This window comes from Saimiri boliviensis, chromosome 7 (assembly GCF_048565385.1).
Source record: "Saimiri boliviensis isolate mSaiBol1 chromosome 7, mSaiBol1.pri, whole genome shotgun sequence".
NCBI classification, from domain to species: Eukaryota; Metazoa; Chordata; class Mammalia; order Primates; family Cebidae; genus Saimiri; species Saimiri boliviensis.
Window position 1 is genome coordinate 88,408,230 of NC_133455.1, and position 18,505 is coordinate 88,426,734.

The following is an 18,505-nucleotide window of genomic DNA, read 5'->3' on the forward strand; positions in this document are numbered from 1 at the left end:
ATTCAGCAGGTGTGATTTGAGTTAAGGCTCTTGAAAGGAGAAAATTATACTGGATTATCCAAGTGGTTCCAATATAATCACAAGTGTTCTTAGAGGAATGAGTCAGGAGCATCAGAGTAGGAGATGTGACAATTGTGGTGGCAGGGGGGTGGAATCAAGAGTAGAGATTGGAAAGTGCTACACTACTGGCTTTAAAGACAGGGAATGGAGCCTCGAGCCAAGGAATGCAGGTGGCCTCCAGAATCCAGAAAAGGCAAGGAAATAAACTCTCCCCTCGATTCTGCAGAAGGAACACTCTGCTGCTCACACCTTGACTTTAAGCTTTTGACTTCCAAAACTGCAAAATAATAAATTTGTGTGGTTTTATACCATGAAGTTTTTGGTCAATAGAAAATAATACAATCATGGAAACACAGCCACCTCTTATCCCACTACTGGTAATTACGGTTTGTTAGTAGAGCCCACCATTAGTTATACAATAGTATCATTGGATACTTTCTGAATCTGTTATCCAATGCCATTTCACCTAGATATGTGAGCCATTTAGCTCCCCCGAATGGCATGGATCACTGAGCACCAGCTGTTTCAGAAGGACCAATGGTTGTAGTCATGACTAGTTCCCAGGGTGGTTGTTTGAATCATTCTAGATCTAGTATGCTCTTTTTTTTTTTTTCTTTAAGATTTCCTGAGAAGGGAATGAAATGTCTTCTGCTTTCACTGGTAGAAATAGTTCTCATTTCAAAACACTTAGAATTAAAAAGTTGTCCAAGAACTAGAATTGCTTTAGCTATAATTTTTTTTTTTTTTTTTTTTTTTTGAGACGGAGTTTTGCTATTGTTACCCAGGCTGGAGTGCAATGGCGCAATCTCGGCTCACCGCAACCTCCGCCTCCTGGGTTCAGGTAATTCTCCTGCCTCAGCCTCCTGAGTAGCTGGGATTACAGGCATGTGCCACCATGCCCAGCTACTTTTTTGTATTTTTAGTAGGGACGGGGTTTCACCATATTGACCAGGATGGTCTCGATCTCTTGACCTCGTGATCCACCCGCCTCGACCTCCCAAAGTGCTGGGATTACAGGCTTGAGCCACCGCACCTGGCCTAGCTATAATTTTTTATTCTGTCCTTAGTAAAAGTGAAAATTAAGAAACAAGGTAATTAAGAAACATACTTATGCTTTTTATTAGGTTTTTCCTTTTACTTTTCTTGCTTTTACAAACTTATAGGATAAATGAGACATTTTGTTACATATATATAAATGCATAGTGATCAAGTCAGTGTATTTGATGTGTCCATCACTCAAGTACAACATATTAAGTATAGTCACCCTACTCTGCTACCAAACATGGAATTTATTCCTTCTGTCGTACCATACATTTGTACCCTTTCACCCAGTTCCCTTCATTCTCCACCTTCCATCCTTCCCAGTCTCTGTTATCTATCTTCCCACTCTTTACCTTCATATGATAAAATGGTTTAGCTCCCACATATAAGTGAGAACATGCAGTATTTGTTTTTTTGTTCCTGGCTTGTTTCATTTCAGATAATGACCTCTAGTTCCATGCAGCATCCATTTCAACATCCATTTCAGCAAACAACAGTTCATTGTTGCTGCAAATGAAATGATATAATTCTTTTGAAAGAATCCTAAAATTCATATGGAACCAAAAAAGAGTTGGAATAGCCAAAGCAATCCTGAGCAAAAAGAACAAAGCTAGAGGCATCATATTATCTAACTTATAATATATTGCAAGGCTTGACTAACCAAAGCAGCACTATTGGTATAAAAATAGACAGACCAATGAAACAGAATGAAGAATCCAGGAACAAAGCCATATATTTACAGCCAACTGATCTTTAGCAAAGCAGATAGGAACTTATACAGGGGAACAAACACCCTCTCCAATAAATGACGCTGGCAAAATTGGATAGTCACATCCAGAAAAAACTAAATCCTTATCTCTCACAATATACAAAAATCAACTCAAAATGGATTCAAGACTTAAATGTAATACTCAAAACAACAAAAACACTGGAAGAAAACCTAGGGGAAATTCTCCTGGACATTGGTCTAGGCAAAGAATTTATGCCTAAGATCTGAAAAGCATAGGCAACAGAAACAAAAAGAGAAAATGGGCCTATCTTAAACTAAAAAGCTTCTGCACAGAAAGGAAACACTCAACAGAGTGAAGAGACAACCTGTTGAATAGAGAAAATCTTCGCAAATTATTTATCTGACAGGAGACTCGTACCCAAAATATGTAAGACACTCAACCCAACAGGAAAAAATCAAAAAACCTCATTAGAAAGTGGACAAAAGACATGACTAGACATTTCTCAAAGGAAGACACAGAAATGGCCAATAAGCATATGAGTAACTCCTTAATATCACTAATCATCAGAAAAATGCAACTCAAAATGACAACAGGATGTTATCTTTCTCCAGCCAGAATGGCTATTATTAAAAAGACAAAAAATAACAGGCATTGATAAGGATGTAGAGAAAAGGGAATTCATACCTTACTGGTGGGAAAGTAAACTAGCAGAGCCACTCTGAAAGACAGTATGGAGAGTTCTTTAAAAACTAAAAGCAGAGCTGCCATTGGATTCAGCAATCCCACTACAGAGTATCTATTATAGGAAAAGAAATCAACATAACAAAGGGATACCTGCACTCACATGTTTACTGCAACATTATTCACCACAGCAAAGATATGGAATCAACTCATGTGTCCCTCAATGGATGAATACATAAAGAAAATGTGATGTATATATGTGCAATGAAATCTTACTCAGCCATAAAAAAATGAAATCAGGTTTTTCTTCCTTAGTTAAATGGCTTCATTTCCCCTACCTTTACTATTTTCTTAGACATTCATCTGAATCTTTACCTATTTCAGATGTTATTCTGTCTTATATTCTGTCTGCCTGTGTCTTAAAATTCAGAGCCATAAACCCACAAGACAAAGTATATTAACCTTTCTTAGCAACAGTGCAAAATATTGTAAAACTTGGCTATGATCAAAGGAGTAAGAAGGTAAGGCAGAGAGAAAGGAGTTCCAATTTAAACTTTGGTTCTAGCTCTTGCTATGTGACCTCACTCAAATCACATCAATTCTCGGGGACTCTGTGGCATCATCTACAAAATAAGAAGCTTGGACTAAATATCAAGATACATCCTAAAGTGTCCTAAAAGAGGAGCATGAAGTATTTTGGTAATTCTATTGAGAAAGTAATCACCACTTGCTGGAATATTTGATAAATTCTACCCAGTAGCTCCTCCACAAAGACAACTGGTAGCATTGAGGCTTGTTTGGATTTTTGCTGTCTTATGATTCCTGATAAAGGTCAAGGCAGGAAAAGCCTGAGGTACATTATAGGTACATAGAGTATCACAGATCTCTGGACACCTAATGGATGAATAGAGATGGGGGTGTGAAGTGGAGAGGACAAATGGAGGGCCTGCAACACTAATGTGGTGCAGAGCCCCTGCTGGTATCTGAAGGGCTCTAGTGATCTCTTGCCTACACTATGAAGGGAGTCCACTAGCATAGTAATTGTACCTTTTCATGGCCCTTGGCAAGTTGTGTCATTCATCTCAGTATCCCCAGTACCCAAGCACGATAACCACCATTTAATAGTTTGCTCACAACCTATGTGTTGGGTGATCGAATGAAGGACTTGCAATTAGCCTTTCTGATCTCAACTCTTCCCTGAGGGTTGTGTCATGGGGGTGTCATTTACATCACGTCTTGCATAAATGAGGATCCTTGGAGTTATGAAAACAGCAGCCCTGCCTCCATCCAAGGAAGCAGTCTGTCTCACGAAACTGCACTCCTGGAATTTTCTAGATGGGAGATAATAAAAACCTGAACTAGTGATAGCAGTGGGAATGGAAAGAAGAAAACAAGTGATTTATTTTAGAGTGATTTGGGAGACACACAAAAATGCTCTTGACTAGCCAAAGTAAAATCTGAACCTGATTTCTTTCCGATTTTCCTTTGGAGCAATTCAATAAAAATCTGTTACATAAAAATGGAACATTTGCCATGTATCTCCTGTTAAATACAAGTCACTTTTATTGTGAACCTCATCCTCTGTCAGAAAAGTATATTGATCTCATTTTCCTACTTTAGAATCTGGTGCTTCAGTCAATATCACACAATCTATAGCAGTATTTTAAGAGAAAGGCAACAATAAGTCCCAAGGAATTCTCTTGATCATTTTTAAAAAGCATACCACACACTTGAATATACAAGCGTATTTTTGAGTCCTATCTCAGAGAAACATTTGCAAAAATTGCGTTTTTGCAATTTTTTGATCATTTGTTTCCCAAATATAATTTAAGTGATGCAGAGAACTAATGCAAAGTAGAAGGCATTTTGATTATGGAAACAAACATTGATTTACATGGAATACTTTTCAAAGTATTCCATTGCTTCAGCAATGCCCTTTCTACTAATATCCAATGCTCCATTGCATTTTTTTCTAAAATGGGAACGCACTCTAAAAAACTCAACCACAACAATCTTTCTGGAATTTAGCATATACATAAAGTAATAAATAAAATCCTTCCAGTTTTAAAGTATCAAATGATTCGTATCTACTGAAAGAGACCAAAAGGTTATTGAGGAACATGGTACAAATTTTGTTTGATATCTAACATAAAAGTACAGACAGCTAGCTAAAAAAAATTCTCTAGATTTATATTTTATATTTAAGTGTATCACCTTGGGTATTAAACATGCTGCTAGCTATCTCTTAATGAGCACCTGAGCTGTCATTTTTAATAACAGACTGACAATTATTATCTATAGGTTGATATTTCCCTGAAGATCATCTTTGAATCTCAAGTTAATAGAGTTAAGAATAGAAACTGACTATTCCATTTACTAAAATAGTATTATTTTATAATACTTGGCAGATTATCAAAAGTAACATGAACATATATTTATAATAAAAAATCAACATATGACAAAATGCATAAACATTCTTAGTATGCAGCAGAACTTTACACAAGTCTAAATAATGCATCTCAGTTACTCATTGTTTGAAAAGGTCAGTTGGTCCATTAGAAAAAGCCATAAGAGGAACAAACACAGATCCAAGCCAGAATATAAAAAATAAATGAATAAAACAAATATCTAGGCCACTCTGATTTTAGCTATTTCCCAATTTAAAACAAGGCATGAGAGACGAATACCATAAAAACTCAAATTATCTTACTCATCTAAGTACATACACCATTAATATATAATGCAAGTAATCAGGTAATAGCCTATTGTAATTCATAGGTTACAGTATTCTGGAAATCCTATTTTATTTTTAAATAATAAAAATTTTTTTAAAAAAATACCTCTTCCACAAAGCTGTCTTTCTTCTCTAGCATTTCTCGTAATGTCTGAAGAATTTTAATGCACAGTTTTTCTTCCTTCTCCATTAGTTTCTTTGTATGATTAATCAACCTTAAAGCAAAACATTAAACCTTTAGTAAGACAGTGATTTCTCTTCAAGCTATATACAAACATCAAAGGCCACAGAGGAAAGAAAATCACACAATTATTTGAGAATATGAAGTAAACCAGGTACATGTTTTTCAAAAGTTTTAAGATTACACTTTAGCTTATAAATTTTGTATTATAACACATTATATTTGTTTTAGAGGTAGTATATCTCAGGGCTTCCCAAACTTACTCAGGTGGCATTCTTTTAGTGGGACACACTACTCTGAGAAACAATGAAACACTAATATTCTCATTCCCACTCTATTAACTAAAGCAAATTTATTAGTAGATAAATATAAATATTTATATTATATTATATTATGTTGTTACACTATATTATTTTTATGTACTGTATTACATTACTGAGTAGCAATGGCTGTATATAATTTTGCAACCTTAATATAACAGGCTGCTTTCCAGTTTCCATTCATAATAATGTGCCATTTTTCACTGCCAGGGTTTGGTAGAAACAAGCAGTTTCTGTCTTAAAAACAAAAAACAAAAAATGACACCAAGACAGTCTATCCATTTACTAGTTTTGCTATAATTTGGGCAAAAACTCCAATCAATTTTAATCAAGTGGCAAACTGTGTACTAGTGCTCTGTTAGGAGAAGAGTTTCAGGATCACCATCCCCAAGAACTTAAAATCAAATAAAATTTTCATTATCAAAATTTAACTTATATAGCTCATGTTGTTAAAAAGCTGATTCTCAAAATGACCCAGTGAGACGTCTTCTTCAAATGACCCAATTTCAGTGACATAACATGAGTACTGTGGGACATAACCCTGGGGAAAAGGTGAACTTTCACTGGTTAATGGCTAGCAAGGTGTCAGGGTTAAGTGTAAGGACTTCCCAGGGAGTCTTCCAATTTATCCTTACACCAAGCCTTTGGGACAGGTTCAGGCTGATTTTGCTCATAAGAGAACAGAAGCTTAGGGAGATATAGCAACCTGCCTATGGTTACATAAATTGTTAAGGGGTGAGACCCGCAAAGGCACTCAGGTCCATCTGACCTCAGAGCCAAAATTATTAAGAACCACTCTGTGGTGACGGGGACTCAGATCACTGATCTCTGGAGTCTCAGGGGTCTTGTGCAGAGTCCCCACACATGCTAGGCTGCACAAAATCCCCTGAATGGGTAAGTGCCACAATAGAGACATTGGCAAATGCTGTGAACCAGACATGAAACCACTTCATTCTGCTGGGGGGAATTACCTAGGGCTGATCAGAGAAGGTTTCAGTGAAGAGATAGCATGCAACTTGTGAAGATTTCACCTGGCAAGGAAGGCTGGGGAGAGAAAACATCCCTGCAAAGGGAATGGTAAGAACACAGGACAGAGGCAGAAATCTGGCCAGCGTGTTCAGGAAATGAGAAGCACGCCAATTGCCCACTGACACTTAAAGACTTGGAAGAGGAAAGTGTAAGAGATGTGGTTTGGAAAGAAGGGACTGGAATGTTAACCTCAAGAATCTGGAATGTTTTCTAGAGAAAATAGGGAACTACTGTTTTAAAGGACCTGAATGCCTCTTCCCACTGTGAGAAAGAGACCAATGATGGCAGCAGGAAAGGTAAAGCAGAGGAGACGGAGCAAGGCAAGAGAACAGTGGCAGAGGTCGGGTGAGGATGTAGGAAGCAACAGAGAAGACCCACAGCCAAGACTGTAAATAATGACATGCAGGAAATAGAAGAGGAAGCAGGGCAGATCAGAGACCCTTGAAATGTATAGACTGGACTAAGAGTGGATGGTGATTTTTTTTTTTAATTTTTTTTTAATTAGACAGGGTCTCTGTCACTCAGGCTGGAGTGTACTCATGTGATCATGGCTCACTGCAGCCTAGACCTCTTGGGCTCAATTGATCCTCCCACCTCAGCCTCCTGAGTAGCTGGGACCACAGGTATACACCATAGTGCCTGGCTAATTTTTTTGCTTTTTGCAGAGATAGAGTCTTGCTTTGTTGCTCAGGCTGGTTTCAAAATTCTGGGCTCAACTGATCTTCCTGCTTCAGCCTGCCAAAGTGCCGGGATTAGAAGTGTGAGCCAACATACCCAGCCCAAGGATGACAGTTTAAAATGACACTGTTCCATGCTGAAGAAGTAGCCAATACACAATGAAAGTAACACTGATGTCCTTTTAGACACGTTGAGTCTAGAAAAGGTATTACATACATGTGGTCAGGCCTAACAGGCAGAAAAATTTCAAAAGTCCTCCTGGCCAGGAAAGTGAAGCCTGCCTTTCTAAAACTTTTACTATTTGATTCTTTCACACAATAGTCCTTTTTCAATTTTTAATTTTTGTGGGTACACAGTAGGTATATACATTCATATAGTAGTCTTTAAATATGTGAAAACAGTTTTGGTGGACATGATAAATTTCTTTTAATTTTTTTTTTTTTTTGCTCTCTCAGGCTAAGTATTTCCATTTTTTTTAACTCTTCCTTAGATAAAAGTTTTAATTCACTAACCATATTGAAAATATCAACCATAAGTTTGAATGACCGCTTGCTACAGATTTATAAAAGGCATTCATAAACCACATAATGACTGGTTGAGCTAGGTTGGTGACTTTCGAATATTTTTTCTATGATCAAAGCAAGAAATAGATTTCACAAAACAACCCAGTATAGAAGTACCTGTGTGGGAGTGTGTGTATAAACTCACACAAACGTCATCCTTACTATGAGATGCACTCTGATAATTTGCATCTTCTCTAATTCATTTTTTAATTAGCTGTTTGCCTCTACCTAAGTCAATTAAAAGATCTATAAATGGATCACATCCCACAGTCTGAAAAATACAGAGATTCTCCTTCACAAGGGAAGAGTAGGTGTTGACTTGAATAGACTCTAATCAGCTTCCTTAAAGATTTGACAGTGTCATTGACCTATTCTCTTCTCTCTCACTCTATGTGTTAAGTAGACTGAATTCCAGTTCTTTCCTGGGGTCTATCCTCTTATTCTCCTGGAGACCCATCTGAGTCAACAAATTCTAAGAATTACATTTATTTTAGAAAAAGTAGGAAGCCCCTACTTAGGGCTTGGACCTAAATTTATATTCTCCAGCTAAGCTTTACTAGGATGGTATGCACAGCAATACAAGACCCCTGGCAAAGCTATTCATAAAGTTGGATTCTAATTTTGTAAGATATTCTTACAAAAGAAACCCTTGGTTCTTCACAGAGTTGGGGAAGAGGTAGGGTGAGTACTAAGATGGAAAACAGACAGTCCTGAGGCTCTGGCTGTAATACAATTGCAATAGCACAAAAATATCTTCTAGAATCTCCTCTAAAACCACTCATGTACACACATCATTTTTCCTTCATATGGGTGTAGGATCTGCAATGTGTTCCTATTACCATATCACTTTTGCTTCTCTCCTTTTGGGTTACCTAATGGTGCCACAGATTTGTCTCCATCTGCAGCACAGCTCAATATTTACTTGACATCCTGAGTTACTTCATATCACTTTCTCATAGACAAGTATCTTCAAGTTCTAGACCACTGCTGTCTAGCAGAACTCACTGCAATAATACACATATTCTATATTTGTGCTGCCAAATTTGGTAGCCATTAGCCACATGTGGCTATTGAGCACTTGAAATGCGGCCAATATGACTGAGAAAGTAGATTTTTATTTCATTTTAATTAAAACTATAATTTAAATAGCCATGTGTGGCTAGTAACTACCATATTGGCACCTTAGTTCTCAACAAAGAGTCAGGAGACTTTTTCTCTAAAGGATCAGATAGCAAATATTTTAGGCTTTGTGGGGCACACAGTCTCTGGCAATTAGCTGATTCTGCCACAGTGGCATGAAAGCAGCCATAGACAATCTAGAAATGAATGAGCACCACTGCATTTCAGTAAAACTTTCTTTATAGAAATGAGTAGCAGGACCAATTTAGTCTGAGGGCCAGAGCTTGCCAACCCCCATTCCAGGCTGTCACATCTCAGGCGTATAGTTATAATATTATGTTAATGTATTGAACTTGACAGGTTTATCACCTAATTTTTAACCCATATTCCATACAATGACATATATTCATAGAAGATGAAAGATATTTATCAAAGATCCTATTATCTTTTTTTAAATTTAGTTCTTATTTTTAGATATGTAAGGGGTACAGGTGCAGAGTTCTCACATGCATGTATGTGTAGTGGTGAAGTCTGGGCTTTCAGTGTACCCATCCTCTGAATAGTGAACGCTGCTCAACACCCTATTTTTATAGTGAATTACTAGGAAATACCTCCACTTTAAATTTTCTTTCTAATGATCTCAGCAGTCATCAGTTGTACACTCTGGGCCTCTTCACTTTAAAATCCTTACTCAGAAGACTGGCAGGTGTCCAGAAACACACATTCTTGCCAAACTCCCTAAGATGCAATGAGTCTATACCTGATTCTAGCCATAACCGTAATATAAAAACCCCACCTATTCTTCAGCACAATCCCTGCAGTTTTTCTCATCCCACACCTTGCTTTCACTCCCAACGTCTCAGCTTAAATGGTGAAAGAAAGGAACACACTTATTATGTCCCCTAGGGCTTCAATCTCTGCCTCAATACATCACAGTTGATAGAAGAGGTTTCCAGATCTCATCAGCAATACCCTCTACCACACAGGAATTAGCTGGGATGGTTCAGGGTCAAGAGGCTCGGCAAGCTCATCTCACTGACTCTCCATCCAGATACTCTTCCCAAGAAGACTAAGCACCTTCTTTCTAACTGGGCATCTAGAGTCTACATGTGACCACGGGCAGAGTCCTCAATGGCATGCCCTCCACATAAAGACAAGTCTCTTCTTTCTGGAGCTAGTTAGGCTTTTTCTCACAACTCCTTATCCTTGCACATCTCCCTAGAGAATTTTTCACTTACCATTAAGATGAAGATACTATACGGTAAATATATCAGCTATAATAGATCTGACAATACCACAAATGCTGAGAAAAATCAGTAAATGAAAGAACTGCAGCAAGAATCATCCAGGCAGCACGGCCACATACTGGGTCTGAGTCTTACTAACCCTGCACCTGAAGTGCACCTGGTCCTCAGTTTTCTCTTCTCTGAATCAGGCAGACCTCCCAGTCTCTGGGTGTTTATGCAGATTAGATAAAATAATAGTTAAAGACATATGACAATAGTAAGACCTCAATAAATGCTAGCTCCTTTTCCTTTCTCCCTATGTTAATGAAAACCAGTGACTTTAAACAAGAATTTTTTAAAAGGTCACACCATATAATTATGGAAAGGAATTAGGACCAAAATATTATTTTGCATAATACTTTGTGCCCCATAATGACACACTTTATTTTCAGTAAATTTAGTAAAATATGATAACTTGACCTTCACCAAAACAAAATTTCAAATGACTCAATTTAATTATTCTGGCAGCATATTTTAACATGGATTTTAGACCTTTCACATACTTTGTGGACTGTCATTTTATATCAGTGAAGTATAAAGTGGAAATGTTAGAGGCCATCTCAGTTTGGTGACACTAGCAGAATTTCAGATTGGATCCACTTACTTCGACATGAAAGCGCCACATCTTATTCTTGCATCGCTTCCCTCAGGGAATAGCAGCTCTGGACTGTACAATACATCAACCAATACTGAGAATTCAGCCTGCATCATTGGGCTGAACTGGTGCTCCAAGGAGGCCACCACATCCTAGGGAATGAAACACAAGAGAATCCACATGAAGGCCTAAGTCAGATTTTATCTTTCAAAGATATGACAAGCCTAAGAATACTAATGGGAATTTTATAGATGCCTCCTATATTTCCATAGCACCAAATGTCTGTGCCATAATTATAGTCTGGTTTTATGTATTAATACTGCCTGGGTCCGTGTGTGTGTGTGTGTGTGTGTGTGTGTGTGTGTGTTCATTTACAAGATAAAGGAGGGGAAGGTAGCTATAAGATTTCTAAGGATATACACCTATAAAAGGAAAAGTCAGTTAAGCCACTTTATGTGCCCTGCAGTGCCTAATATAATGGAGATATGTCAGGCACTCACTAAATTGCAAAAAACTAGGGGCATACCCAGGTGACAGATAAATATAAATAGATTTCCAGCCAGGTGCAGTGCCTCACACATGTAATCCCAGCACATTGGGAGGCCAAGGCAGGCAGATTGCTTGAGGCCAGGATTTGGGGACTACCCTGGCCAACATGGTGAAACCCTTTTTCTACTAAAAATACAAAAATCAGCCAGGCATGGTGGCCTGTGCCTGTAGTCCCAGCTACTCAGGAGGCTGGAGAGGGAGAATCATCTGAGTCTAGGACGCAGAGGTTGCAGTAAGCACCAAGATAGCACCACTGCACTCCAGCCTAGGCGACAGATGAAACCCTGTCTTGAAAAGAAAAAAAATTCCATGTGTCATTGGTCATTCAGAATGAATTATTTCATCCAATGGGAAAGATCACTGAAATAATTATTTGAAGCAATATTAGTACTATACCTGGGTTCAATGACATTCAACAGAATTTCAAATTATATATTTTGAGAGACCCTATTGGTCACCTACCCAACAGCCTTTCTTTACCCTTTTCCTTGCTAACAGAATCTCAAAGTAATTTCTGAGTCTGGCAATGACATTCTCAGGGGATGAGCCTCCTCAGCTTAAGGTCAAGGTTGGTTACTCCAAGCCAGGCATGGTTATTCCATTTCCACCTCTAGCAATCTGTCTAGGCATGATTATGTGACACAGTCCCAGTCAATGAGACATCAGGTGAAGTCCACTGAGAGAGTGGGGTATGTGCTGCAGGTGGGGAGATTCTTTCAAAACCACCTACTGTTCTCAAGGCAGCTTGAGGGTGTGAATCTAAAATCTGAGGCAGCCTTCATGTGACCTTGGGAGACCAGCTGAATGCCTACAGACCTTTGGTTTTAGGGGCCCAGGCCTACAATTATCAAACTCAAGGAGAGCCACAGCTTCACATCTTGCTATGTGAAATGATATGGTCTTTATTATTTAAGCCACTTTTAGTGGAATGTTGTGTTAATTAAAACTGTAACCGTCTTAACTGATATGTTTCTAAAATGAACTGCAGGTAATTATAATTTCCTAAACATTCTTTAATGGTTAAAGCACTCCCTTTTATTTTTAAACTATGTTAGAAGAAAAAAAATCTTATGTAAAGGAGCAATTTATTCACTCCTAGCTATGGCATATTTTTATTAAGCAGAACATTGCCAATTGCTTATTGTCACTCTAGGCAACAGAAGCACAGATGGGGATGTCACCTTCTTGATTTCTTATGAATCATGTTAATTCCTGTTTTAAGTCTTCTCTTTCTGCAAAAGTGATCATTTCTACTTCAACCACTCTAAATAAGCTTTCTGAGAAATTTCTGAAAACAATTAAAAGAGACTAACAGGAAATAAAGGGGGAAACTAAGTATTATACAAAAATAGGGATTGTTTGCTTATCAAATATGACAATATTTAAGTAAATGTCCCAAAAATGTCCCTGTTGTTTAGATTACCTCATCTTTATTTCATCTACTAAACAAACAGTGCTCTAACTGCTATGATGTGAATTCTGTCTTTATCTCATATTTTGGTCATGAGCCAACCATACAACCTCCTTAAGTCATTGTTTCCCTACATGAAAGCTTAGGATAATGATATTAAAAATCATGTGAGTTTGCTGCAAGGATTCAAGGTAAGAGCACAGAACAGCCTCTAACACATACTGGTCACTTACTCCATATAAATGCTAACAATCTTTATTATTGAGCACCAGTTAGCTGTGATCATCACCCAAACTCGGTGGTTTACTGCCTGGCCTCATCTTAATCACCACTAAGCATTTTATACACTGGTTTCTGCTCTTTGAAACACTTTCTCTCTTGACTTCTATGACACCACACTTTATTTTCCACTTATGTCCTTATTATTTCTTCATCAATTCCTGGTACTGCCCGCTCCTTTTCTCTTTGATACCTACACTTTCTTCTGAGAAATTTCATCCAATTCTATGGTTTTACTATTATTTATATGTTGGAACTTCCACATTTATATTTCCAGCAGGACATCTTTCTAAACCTCTTCAGAGTCATATATCCAACAGCCTAGTTGACACAGTCACTTAGGTATCTAAATAGGCATCTCAAATTTAAAATTCCCCAAATAGAACTCCTAATTTCAACTTAGCCCTAACCTCTTTCTCTACCATTGCTTCCTATTTTAGTAAATAACACAATCATATCATATCAAAACTGAGTCATCCTTGATTCTTCTATCATCTTACAATGCATCAATTCATCCACCAAGTTCTATTAGTTCTACAACTAAATTTATACAAAATGCACACACTTCTCGGCATTACTATTGTTACCTCCTTAAGCCAACCTGTCATCACCTTTTGCCTGAATTAATGCAAAGCTACCTAACTAGATTTACTGCTTCCATGTCAGGATATTATAAAACACCCAAAATTCAAAGTGATCTTTTTAAAAGTAAACCAAATCAGCCTCTCCTCTGCTGAAAATCTTCAATGACTTGCCATCACACTTAGAGTACACTTGAAATGCCTTCCTACGTGTCTTAATCTGTTCAGGCTGCTGTAACAAAATATCATAAACTGAGTAGCTTATAAACAACAGAAATTATTTCTCATAGTTCTGGAGGCTGGGAAGTCCAAGATCAGGCACCAGCAGAATTGTTGTCTGGTGAGGACGTACTTCCTGGTTCACAGACGGTCGCTCTCCTGCTGTGTCCTCACGTGGTGGAGGGCTGAATGAGCTTGCATGGGCCTGTTTTATAGGGACAGTAATCTCAATTCCCAAAAGACCTCACCTCCTAATACTATCACCTTGGGGGTTAGAATTTCAGCATATGAATTTGAGGCAGGGGAGAACACAAACACTTGGGGCACAGCCACAGCACCATATAACTCTCTACATGATTTGGCCCTTTAGCTCATAATATTTTCTTCCTTTATTCACTAAACTCATGCTCCAATGGACTTTTCTTAGATCTTCAAAAATCAGCTTCATTCCTGCCTAAGCACTTCTAAATTTCCTATTTCCTTCCGATAAAACTCTCTGAACCCAAATCTTGGAATACTCCTATTATTCAGGTCTCAACACAACTGTTACCCTAGTAGAAAGGAACTTCACAATTACAGGATCACTCTCCCAGTAATTCTCCACCATGCTGCTATTTTATTCATTGCAGTTTTAATTATCTAACAATTTATCATTTATTTAATAAGTTAGAATGCATGTCCCAGAAGAGCATAGACCCCATGGCTCTCTCTCTCTAGCACTTCATACAGTGGCTAGTTTAGAATTTTCACTAAATAAATACTTAATGAATATCAATCTATTAAAAGAAGTTTAAGGCATACCTTCTCTGGGCTTTCTGACACTACTATTTACCTCTCCTCTGAAATGTTCCACTCTCTTTGTTCTCCTGACCTTGACCCTCCTCCTTTCTGACCCTGCTTTTTCTTCACTCATGATGTGGCCATTCCGCTACTCTTAGCTGCTCACAAGTGTTCTTTTTTGTTTATTTTTATTATTATAGTCTCTCTTTAAGCAATACAAACTACTATCCTTGCTCCAACTATTATCTTCAAATATAGACTTAACTTCCAGTATACTCAGTAGCCTGCTAGCCTAGTTCACTGCATTTTCCATTGCCCTCCTATTGCATTCTCTTTCCCTCTGCTCTTAGAATACACAGTCCTAATAATACCACCTAGTTTCCAATCATCATGGCCTCTTAAACTCCTCTCATGCCCTCTTTTTACTTCCATCCAGGAGTCTCCAGGTCTGCTGACCCTGCCTTCATTATTGTCTGTAGCACCAATTTCTTCATTCCGTCCATATCACCACCTGGCTCAGATCTTAAGTAAATTCTCACTACTCTCTCTTCCTCTAGTCTCTTTTTGATAACACTATCTTACAAATCAAGGACCACTTATAATGGCATTTTCCCCCAAATTTTTAACATCTCACACCCTTTAAGTTTCTCATACTCTCTGAATCTAACTTGTCCTTCTAATCCCATATAACACTCATCTACATGTGATCTCTCATAATACTTATTTCAGTCCATGTCTTAGCCATTTTGCAGGAAAAAAACTTCAAACTACACCCCAATTCAACTCTATGGAATATTATACTAATTATGTGGATAGGAAGATGTCTGTTATGGGCTGAATTGTAACCCCCCCCCAAATTTCATATGTTGAAGCCCTAACTCATAGTACCTCAGAATGTGACTCTGTTTAGAGCCAGGGCTTTCAAAAGGGTAATTAAGATAAAATGAGCTCATATGAATGGGCCCTAATCCAACATAACTGGTATCTTACAAGGAGAAGGAATTAGGACACAGATATTTGCAAACGCAGATGAGAGAACCGATGAGGACACAGCAGAAAGTCAGCCATCTGCAAGCTCAGGAGAGAGGCCTCCAAGAAAGCATCCCTGCTGACACCTTGATCTTGGACTTCTAGCCTCCAAAACTATGAGAAAATAAATTTCTGTTGTTTAAGCCACCAAGTCTGTGACATTCTGTTACAGCAGCCCTGGCAAACTAATACAATTTCCAGGCTAAAATCAAGAATGAGATACTATACAAGTAATTTAAGAGCAAGGTGGTTGGGTCATTCTGACCAAAGGATTAGAATGGAATACCAAAAGATAAGTTGAAGCAAGATTATGAATATGTAATTTATTAACCAATGTTATCATTGGTATTATGATTATTATTTGATATTCAGACCCACTACTCACTACCATATTATCAAAACACAGTAATTAATATACATTCGTTAAAAAATAACTCACAACATATGGAAGCTATATGTTTAAAAAGAGTAGTGGTAGTAGACAGTTGTAAAGCAAGGCCTGGTCCCCAAATAGAACTTGATATTTTTAACCATATTTTATTTGTGTGACTATATATTTTCAAAAAATGTAATTTAGAAAATATTAATGCCATTTCATGTTCTCATATACCTGTAACTTTTCAATAATATTTCTATAATCCCAAGCAGGCCCTCCGAGAGCTTCTTTAAAGCGTGGCCCAGAGCGAGCTGATAGTCTCCAACCCATGGCTGCTCTCTGCACCATATTTGAATGGCTCTTCATGAAAAGAGTATTAACTTGGCTGTCCAAATCCACTGGAATGGCAATTCCACGATTTTTTGCTGAAAAATAAAGATTTAAAATGTTTCCCTCTTAATTTGACTAAAGTGTCTCACACATTATCCATACAATCTAATAAACATAAAAGAAAAATTATCAAATCTTTAGACTCTGCCATTAACTTGTTTTATATAACTGTAAAAGCTTCTCACTTGAATGTATTTCAATTCATAAGACCAATTAGTAAAGTGGGTTCATGAAACATTCAAGAACTTATTTGATTTCTTAATGATTCATGCTTGAAATGCACTTTATACAACATCGATACAGAAAAACGCTGTATAACAACCAGCATATTTGTACTTTTCCAGATGCCAACATAAATAAGAAAGTAGACGTAAAACACGATATGATTTTTCCACTCCATTCATTAATTTAAGTAGTGTTTGTGTGCACACAAAATTGTACGTGATAAAACATCTGAGAGTAGAAATAAAAAGTTAAAGAGTGTAAAAATATGCGTTGGAAGAGGGTATATCTCAATATGTGTCTCTCTTTCTTCCCTAGATCCACCAAAATTTATATTTTAACAGACTTATGTCACAACAATACTGAAAATTGAAGATGCTTGTCACACACACACACACACACAAAACAGTAATGTTGAAGCATTTTTGCAAGGCAAAATGAAGACGGGATTAGTCCATCAGAGAAGGAAGAGAAGAAGCTGCCCCACAAGAGATTAGAGTTAGAAAAGGTCTTCCCAGATGCACAGTCAGTCAAAGTGTGTTAGGGGTGTAGGGCAACTCATAAAGAATAACAGCTGAAGAGATGGGAAGCTAAGGCCTCCTCCCTCTGATTAGCATAGAGCAGTTGGCAGAAGCAGTTTTTACCCAGAGGATAAAGTCAGAGAAATGAAGAAATGTTCTCTCAAGAAAGTAGAATACCTGACTGGAAAGAATGCCAAATGAAGGTGTTAGAACTTGATAGAGAAGCAGAGTGCAGCTTGAAGTAACACCAGAGATCGCCAAGTAAGAGGTAAAATGTGGGGAGAGAGAAGAGGCAGCACCAGCTAAGAGAGGAAATAACATAAGCCTCCAACCCCTGAGCAAAGCCCTCCTTACTTTAACACTTACTGGTGTTCTCAGCCTGACCTCTGCTATACACACACATGCATATATGCACACACACACAGCATAAAGGAAAGCCTGCATATCATTTGATCCCTTTGACCCCTCATACAGAATTCCAGGTCAGCCTTGTCATTTATACAAGAATTCTAGGAAAGAAACAGGCTTTACGACTGCAATGGAAACCTATGCCAGTCATTACCAACTTTCCTAATTACAAGCACATCACCAAGGATCACAAGGGAAATTAATACCATTAACAATAACTGACCCTAGTGAAAACAGGGATGACTCAGGGAAAAGCAAAAAATATTTAAATAATCCTAATTATTGTCCTCAGAGAATCTGAGTATATACTGCATCCACAAAAGTAGGAAATCAGAAAGAAGAATGACTTCTTAGAAACTGAAATGTGATTGCCTACATAAACATGTCAAAAATTGGCTGAAAAATAATTGATAGAAACACAGTTGGTAATCCGGAAAGGAAGTCAAGGAATCTTCTAAATATTAAGCATGAAAAATCAAAAAGGAGAATAAAACAGAGAGATTGTGAAATTAAGAGGGTCAACCCAGGAATGTAAACATCTAACAAATATAAGTTTCAGAAAGAAACAGCAGACACAATGTGAGAGAAGAAATTATCAAGAAAATAATAGCAGACAATTTGCTTGAGCTTAAAACACATGCACATCTCCAAATTGAAAAGGTCCACAATGTGTTCAACAGGATTAAGTAAGCATATTGGCCATATTCTGGTAGAACTTTAGA

The 18,505-nt window shown here is 37.6% G+C and overlaps 1 protein-coding gene across 4 annotated transcripts in view; it reads right to left on the minus strand.

The window, feature by feature from the left end:
• ITPR2 (inositol 1,4,5-trisphosphate receptor type 2) overlaps nucleotides 1-18,505 on the minus strand; it is a 497,691-nt gene that overhangs the window by 208,877 nt on the left and 270,309 nt on the right. For all 4 annotated transcript variants that reach the window (XM_003926591.4, XM_074402941.1, XM_074402942.1 and 1 more), the window contains 3 exons: nucleotides 16,477-16,667; nucleotides 11,028-11,170; nucleotides 5,354-5,462 (listed from right to left, as the gene is read on the minus strand). In XM_003926591.4, coding sequence (XP_003926640.3) covers nucleotides 5,354-5,462; nucleotides 11,028-11,170; nucleotides 16,477-16,667 — 443 coding nt within the window. The remainder of the gene's footprint in view (nucleotides 1-5,353; nucleotides 5,463-11,027; nucleotides 11,171-16,476; nucleotides 16,668-18,505) is intronic.